The sequence below is a fragment of the Antrostomus carolinensis genome, unplaced genomic scaffold (genome assembly GCF_000700745.2).
Source record: "Antrostomus carolinensis isolate BGI_N321 unplaced genomic scaffold, ASM70074v2 scaffold20001, whole genome shotgun sequence".
NCBI lineage: Eukaryota > Metazoa > Chordata > Aves > Caprimulgiformes > Caprimulgidae > Antrostomus > Antrostomus carolinensis.
The window spans coordinates 8,682-16,779 of NW_010295069.1; the positions used below are offsets into that span (position 1 = coordinate 8,682).

At 45.4% G+C, this 8,098-nt stretch overlaps 1 protein-coding gene across 1 annotated transcript in view; it reads left to right on the plus strand.

Annotated features, from left to right (window-relative positions):
* The window catches only part of LOC104532617 (inactive tyrosine-protein kinase transmembrane receptor ROR1-like), a gene marked incomplete at its 3' end in the record, with an annotated part of 8,587 nt that extends 618 nt beyond the window's left edge, over positions 1–7,969 (plus strand). Inside the window, exons 2-4 of the mRNA XM_010177867.2 lie at positions 1,153–1,470; positions 2,337–2,582; positions 7,758–7,969. Coding sequence (XP_010176169.2) covers positions 1,153–1,470; positions 2,337–2,582; positions 7,758–7,969 — 776 coding nt within the window. The remainder of the gene's footprint in view (positions 1–1,152; positions 1,471–2,336; positions 2,583–7,757) is intronic.
* Positions 7,970–8,098: the final 129 nt, after the last annotated feature.

An 8,098-nucleotide genomic window follows, 5' to 3' on the forward strand; every position in this document is an offset into this window, starting at 1 on the left:
TGCTTTGGCAGGGGGGTTGGACTGGATGATCTCCTGAAGTGCCTTCCAACCCCACCATGCTGTGATTCTGTGAAGAGTGACAATCTGAGCAGCCTCCATGTCTCTGCTGATCCAACACCCCCAAAAGAAACTAAAAAATGCTTTTCCAAAGAGAAGGGTCTGTGTATCTACAGCTTTGGGGAGTGGATCAAAGCCAGGCTACCTGAGGAAACAAATCTGTTTCCTCAGCAGATTTGAAAAGTGAAGGGAGACGAGACTTAGTTGATTATTACACAGTTGAGATGGTTTAGGAGAGCCAGAGGTGCTGGGAGAAGCTGCACCTCTACCAGTGTGAGATAATATATATGTAAATAATTTAGCAGGTCATATTTTCCCTTTAGATTTAGTAAAGAAGCTTTTTTCCTTGGTTTTGTGGGAGATGTGCTGATGGGGGTGCTGAGTTCAAGCTGAGGCCTCATAAGTATCATGATGCTTCTCTGGTTTTTTATATACATTAACCTCAGCCAGATCCTAACCAGTAATTGTCTTGTCTATATTCAGGATTTCTCTTGCTGACAGAATATTGTAAATTCCTTTTCCTCCTGGAGTGTTCTTCCTTCATGTCGTTGTGAAAAAGACTTTTGCGTTGCTCACAGGAAAGGCCAAGGATTTCTATACAGCCAGCAGTTCATAATCTTATGCCATTTTGTTTGAAAAGTCATATATTCTGAAAATATGACATATACTCTGAGAATATTCTGAAAGCTGTGATCTTCCATGAAGGTGCTGGTACCATCATCCTGTGACCTGCAGGGACTTTGGTTTTTACCTGTTGGGTAAAAGGCATCCAAATATTATATGACTTGGCAAACCATTATAAATTATTTGGTGGGGGGGGGAAAGAAAACAGAAGTCTAGTTAGGTTTGGGGTTTTGGTAACGTGCTTAACATTAATTCTGTGTTGAAAACCAGATGTATTTTCTCTGTCAGCAAAATCAGCATCGTTAATAACTTTTAATATAATTAGTGCTCTGTATTTCTGGAAGGCCCGTTTATCACCTGAACATCTGACAATAATAGTCGCAATGGGAAGTGAAGGTTCTACTGGGAAGGCGAGAGCATAGGAATAAAATTCCCACTGGGTTAAGTAAAATCCCTTTGTATATTTTCCAGCTGCCTTCACCATGATTGGCACTTCCAGCCATTTGTCGGATAAATGTTCCCAGTTTGCTATTCCTTCCCTGTGCCATTACGCCTTCCCCTACTGCGACGAGACTTCGGCAGCTCCCAAACCACGAGACCTGTGCCGTGATGAATGTGAAATTCTGGAAAATGTCCTGTGTCAGACAGAGTATATTTTTGCAAGATCTAATCCCATGATTCTGATGAGATTAAAGCTGCCCAACTGCGAAGATCTTCCCCAGCCAGATAGCCCCGAAGCTGTCAATTGTATCCGGATTGGGATTCCGATGGCAGATCCCATAAATAAAAGTAAGTGAAAACTTTCTGTGTCTCTGCAAAAAAGATGGCTGTGAAAAGGTTGGTTGTGAGGGCTTGTGCATCAGAGTTGGTGCTGGTGCTGGGCTCTGGAAGCTCACAGATGCTGTGCTCTCAAATTACCCCGCTCTGCTCCTCTGGAGTGGGTAGAAATTCAGAAACACCTTTTCAGTTTTTTCTGTAGCTGCCTGTGGGCTCACAAAAAATGCTCTTTATTGGTTTCAAGTCTTTTCTAATTAATATGAAGGAGGAAACAATGACAGCGTAAGCATTTGAATACTGAGGAACATGGGTAGCTCCAGCCTCCCTGTCCTCCCACTGCTCCAGCAAGACCATGGGTACAGTCTAGGGGTGCTTGTCAGGAGGAACATTTATAGGGACCGGGTACATGGCTGTCCCTAACAAATACAACCTAATTTTAGACATTGGCTGAGCTGGCTCTTTGATCAGGCTGGTTCACAACCCTCATACATCTGAATAGTCAAATATAAAACGTGGCTCCCACAAATTCTCCACCTTCATATGAAAATAATGGCTGCAATTCAGGTTCCCACTGTAGTTTTTACTTCTTTTGTGTATCTTATATTAAAAACGCTTGGCATAAGCTGTTTTCATTACAGAAGCATAAGCTTTAAATCCTCCCAGGAATGTGAATGCAAAGCAGGCCCCGTGTTACAGCCGCAGCAAATTGGGAGCCCGTGCTTCCAAACTGGGTTTCCCGGCCCTGGGCCAGCAGCAGTGTGCTGGGGCTGGGGGTTGCCAGCAGCTCACCACCCCCAGGTGCTGTGACCATCTGCCTCACTGCCACCAACTCTGGCTTTGGATTATTATTTTTTAATTATTTTATATTTTTTTTTCAGATCACAAATGCTACAACAGCACAGGAGTAGATTACCGGGGGACGGTGAGCGTGACCAGGTCGGGGCGGCAGTGCCAGCCGTGGAACTCGCAGTACCCCCACACTCACACCTTCACTGCCATCAGGTACCCCGAGCTCAACGGGGGCCACTCCTACTGCCGCAACCCTGGCAACCAGAAGGACGCCCCGTGGTGCTTCACCTTAGATGAGAACTTTAAGTCTGAGCTTTGCGACGTCCCGGCGTGTGGTAATTACTGATCTTTTTTATGTTTCGTTTTGGAACAAAAAGGGGAACCGTTTTGTCAGGTCCATCCGGCTGTCCTGCGAAACAGGAACTCGGGGGAGCTGGGTACAGTGTCTTCTTTGTGTCCCTGGAAAGAGAGCTGTAGGAAAAGCCAACTACAGCATTTGTAGCTAAAGCCACAGCATCCCTGCCCCGAGGAGACCTTCAAGCGCTTACTGCCCATGCCACTGGCAAAATGGTGCTGTGAAAATACTTCACTAGGGAGTACCTGAGCACTCCTCAGAAGGTGGTGAAGCAGCAGCATGTTACCAGCCTGAGCGTCCCAGGCTTTCCAAGTTGTTGTTACAATCAATACAACTCCTTAGAAATTAAATCATAGAATCATTAAGGTTGGAAAAGACCTCTAAGATCATCAAGTCCAACCATCAACCCAACACCACCATGCCCACTAAACCATGTCCTTAAGCACCACATCTACACTTTATTTAAATACCACCAGGGAAGGTGACTCCACCACCTCCCTGGGCAGCCTGTTCCAGTGCTTGACAACCCTTTTGGTGAAGAAATTTTTCCTCAGATCCAATCTAAACCTCCCCTGGCACAACTTGAGGCCATTTCCTCTTCTTCTGTCACTTGTTACTTGGGAGAAGAGACCAACATCCACCTCGTTACAGTCACAGAAGGATCAGATCACAGAAGTTGCACTGTTGATGCTGATCCACAAAGTGGTGATAAAACATTCTCCATTTCGCTTGGTTTATTAATTTTCATTTTAATAAATGCAAACCTTGCTTAACAGAGCTCAGGCCTTGTTTAAAAAAATAGAGATGATCCTGCCAGATCCTCTGAGCTCTATTTTAACTTTGTGTTTACAGAGCTGCCCTGGCTGCATTTTGGTTGTGCAAAATGAACAAAAATAGAGATTCAGATCTCATTTTTGTTCTGCTTTTCTGAGACCCTGAGGAGGTGGATGGAAGACCTGAACGAATGGTCCCTTTTTGTTTATCTGCATTTAAAAATAACAATATTGATAGCATGCCAAGAAAAAAAATACAGCTATTTGCATGGACATGCCAGAAATGCACCCAGAAATGTTCTGGAAATTCACGGTACAAAGTTTCACACAAAATTTTATGTTGCCTACAAGTTGTCACAGTAACATTACCTTTCCCCTTGGAAAGGAGATCCCTTTTGATGTTCCTGTTCAATAGCCAGAACCAAATTAAATTATTTCTGGTTATGGTTATGAACATTCCTGCAGTGAGACATGTTCTGAGCCTGCTCCAAAGTCTTTTTCAATTAATGGAAAGATGGGAATCGATGCCAAAATGGGATCTAAATTATGTTCTTACTGAAAGAGTAGATGAGGGGAATGGCAGACAGTCTGGGCTGTGTCGTGCGCATCTCAAACCCTCTCTAACATTCATACGTGCTTTTTAGAGTCCTGTATCTCTTTTGCTGTTATTTCAGTGCATTTAACTTCAGTTATTTTTCCTGTTAATTAGGCTCAGTGGTAGACTGACTACACAAGAGTAGTTCAATTTATATAAACTGTCCCAAAGATCTTTTTCAGCCCTTCAGTACAAAAATCTGGATCTAAGTAGCAGGCAGCAGGACTCCCCTCAGCGTAGTGTCGGCTCTTGGCTCTCCACCCCGGGGGCTGCTCAGCTGGGTTGGTTGGGGTGAGGAGCCGTAGCTCAGTCCCGGGGAGTTTCGGTTTGGACAAGCTCAGGGGTCTCTAGATGCCCACCAGCAGCGGGCAGCTCGGTTTGGACAAGCTCAGGGGTCTCTAGATGCCCACCAGCAGCGGGCAGCTCGGTTTGGACAAGCTCAGGGGTCTCTAGATGCCCACCAGCAGCGGGCAGCTCGGTTTGGACAAGCTCAGGGGTCTCTAGATGCCCACCAGCAGCGGGCAGCTCGGTTTGGACAAGCTCAGGGGTCTCTAGATGCCCACCAGCAGCGGGCAGCTCGGTTTGGACAAGCTCAGGGGTCTCTAGATGCCCACCAGCAGCGGGCAGCTCGGTTTGGACAAGCTCAGGGGTCTCTAGATGCCCACCAGCAGCGGGCAGCTCGGTTTGGACAAGCTCAGGGGTCTCTAGATGCCCACCAGCAGCGGGCAGCTCGGTTTGGACAAGCTCAGGGGTCTCTAGATGCCCACCAGCAGCGGGCAGCTCGGTTTGGACAAGCTCAGGGATCTCCAGATGCCCACCAGCAGCGATGCTGTTGAGCTTTCCATGCTCTGCTGTCGCTGTATGACCTTTCAGCCACCTGCTTTTTGTGTTTTCCACGACTTCTGGGGTAATTAAGAGTTGATGGGAGCGGGGGGGCTGTTTTCCAGGCCCCTTCTAGCTGGGCTCTGAGATCCCAGGGCTGGCTGAGTCTTTTGATCTGCAATAGCTGAAAGCAGGACGCTTTTGGATGTGTTGCAAAAGTCTCTGGTTTGAACGTTTCCCTAGATAACAAATGAGATAGGCTGGCTGGCTTGAAGAATTCCTGACAGGGATTTTAATTATCTCTCACCGCTGCCTTAAATGGTACTCGCTGTACAACGGGGTTTTATGGCATTATTATTCTAAATACAAATAGAGCTATATCAGGTGAGTAGTAATTTAATTGTTAAATGCTAATCTGCATATTAAAACCAAAATACCACGTGGGACTTGCATTCTGCTGGTTTTGCACTGGCTGAAAGAGCCATTTCAGGCACATTTTAATAAGTATTATGCATTCTGCCTCCTCAGGACATGCCTAGGTAGAAAATGGATTTAATTAGGATGGCTCCCAAGAAACCTATTAACCTAATGAGGCTTTACAGCAGGGGCTGCTACTTAATAAGAATAATAATTCCCTTTGACTGGAATAGCTCAGGTGATGAACTGGTGCCCAGATCTCCGTCTGCCTTGTGCTGATGCTTTCTTTTTCTTTCTTCAACTGTATCTTTCGGTTGCTTCGCAAGCCGCAATAGATTCATTGCATAAAAGTTTGTCAACCTGAATATAGAAAGATGTGAAACATGGAGCAATTGGAGTGTGAGGTTTAGCAAAGACAAACATAAATCGGTTTTGAAGGAGAAGGGAAAGGCACTGATTGTGTGTCTCTGCTAGATTTAGGGCAGCAGCTTATGAAGGAAACTCGCAGTGGGTCCGTGCAGGAGAGCTGGACGTTCACTGAGGACAGGGCGAGAGCACACACTGTCCTGCTGGGCACAGGGAAACTGTAACAGGACCAGTGCTTCAGTCCTCTCTTGTTTCCCTAAGGCCACAGAAATATTTGGACTACCTCTCCTCTCAATTAAAAACCAGATGGTACAAGTTAATCTAAAAAGAATAGTCAAAAAGGAGCGTGGGGGGAGCAGAAGGACAGCGCGAGCCTGTAAGAGGAGAGGGGTTATGCAAAGTGACATCCAGAACCATTTGAACTTTGCCTCTGTCACAATTTGAGTCAAACCCAAGCTTCAGATCAAGTTCATGTTTAATTAAGTGCATAAAAGATATCTGTGTGGGCTGCTAAGCACTTCTACAGATCCAGCCTGGAAAACACAGACAAACAAACTGAAATGACCCTGTAGGAACAATAAAGCATTCCCTGTTCTGCCAGAATCCGCTAATCCCAGTGCTGCCAGAGACATTCACCATCTCCCTCGGAAACAACCAGGCTGCAGCTCAGGGTGATCCTCAAAGATCCCGGGGTGCCCTACAGTTAGTGTGTTAATCCGTGCATAATTATACCCTAAACTTTATCAATGCTCCTGGGAAATACCAGAGCAAAGCAGGCTTCAGCGTCCCCGTGCTCAGAGCTGGAAGGTACGTCCTTGTCAACGCCAGCGAGTGCTGCGTGAACGCGGGGACGTGAGCTCCTTCCCAAAGGCTCTCTCCTCTCCCACTGCCCCTTTTTTTAAGGCCAGGTTGGATGAGGCTTTGAGCAACCTGGTCTAGTGGAAGGTGTCCCTGCTGATGGCAGGGGGGTTGGAACTGGATGAGCTTTAAGGTCCCTTCCAACCCAAACCAGTCTATGATTCTATGATTCCTCTCAGCCACGGAAGGGATGAAACCAGAGCCAGCTGGAGGGAGGTGAGTGTCTGACGTCCCGGCTGTGCCTTGCTGGACACTGGTAGAAAACAGTTTCATATTTCTAAAATTAATCACTCCCTAGCAGTGAGGAGAGCTCTGTGTGGAGGGAGTGAATATTGCAGCTAGCATTCACACTATGGTAAAGAAACCGGCTTCCCAACCTCTTCCAGATCCTCCTTTTTTATCCATGCTCGAGTTTTCAGCTATCATTGTTGTGTCCTTTGTGCCAGCACTCGCCACCCTGCTCATATAGCACACTTAGTGTACAGTTAATCCGTTAGCCTGCTAATCCTGGTAAGATCAGGTCCTCAGGGTGTAAGATTTTTAAATTTTTTTAAGATTATGCTACAGCTTTTGTCTGTGTTCAGACTTTTTGAACCCACTTTGACTTCTGGGATAAAAAACCAGGACTACTCTCTCTATTTCTTGCCATTTCTGTGCACTTTCTCCTGTTTCCCAGGTATTCTCAATTTCTTCTACTCTACAGTCCCTGATCATCCTACTCCTGCACCTAAAAATAACTAGAAAATAAGTTTTCAGGTGCACATTGTTGAGTCTGATGCCCTGGGTGGCCACGCAAATACTTTGGCAAGTGCTAGGAGATGCTGAGAACAGGAGGTTAGAAATAAATAGAGGGATAAAACTACTCTTTTTAATGGCTCCCCACATTTTTGTTGTATTAAGGAAACTATGGCACCAAAACCTAATATACATATTAAAATAAGGAGTCCATAATCCCTCCAGAGCCTTTCTTCTATAAGCCATTTTAGCAATTAACTTTTCTGTGGACCTGTGTTAGACCCTTACTTTATTTCACCCCAAGCAATAGGCACCTCACAGTATTCAGCTATTTTGTGACCATGAGTAGGTTTGAACTGATGTGCTGCAGGGAAATTGTTCCTGCCCATTCTGTGTCCTTACAGAAATTATATCAACAAAATTAATTGCTCTGTTAATGATCAGGAAATAAAACAGCATTCGAGGTGGATTGCACTAGTGTTACCTGGATGGTTTTTTATTCTTAACACTTGTAGTTGACCCAGGGGTGTATTTGACTCTGTGGGATACTTCATTCATTGTTTATTTGTTTCTTTGTTTCCTGAACCAGATTATAAGGATTCCAAGGAAAAGAATAAAATGGAAATCCTGTATATCCTGGTGCCAAGTGTTACTATTCCCCTGGCCATAGCTTTGCTCTTCTTCTTCATCTGCATCTGTCGCAACAATCAGAAGTCATCCTCCCCTCCCGTTCAGAGACAGCCTAAACATGTAAGAGGACAAAATGTGGAGATGTCAATGCTCAACGCCTACAAACCAAAGGTAATCCCTCACTTCTGCTTCCACGTGTGCTGTCTGTAAAGGCAGGGAGTGAAATGCTTTGATCAGCTCAGCACTGAAATATAAAGCTGATTTCCAACTGGCAGTTTCTGCTGGTGCCTTTATAGAATC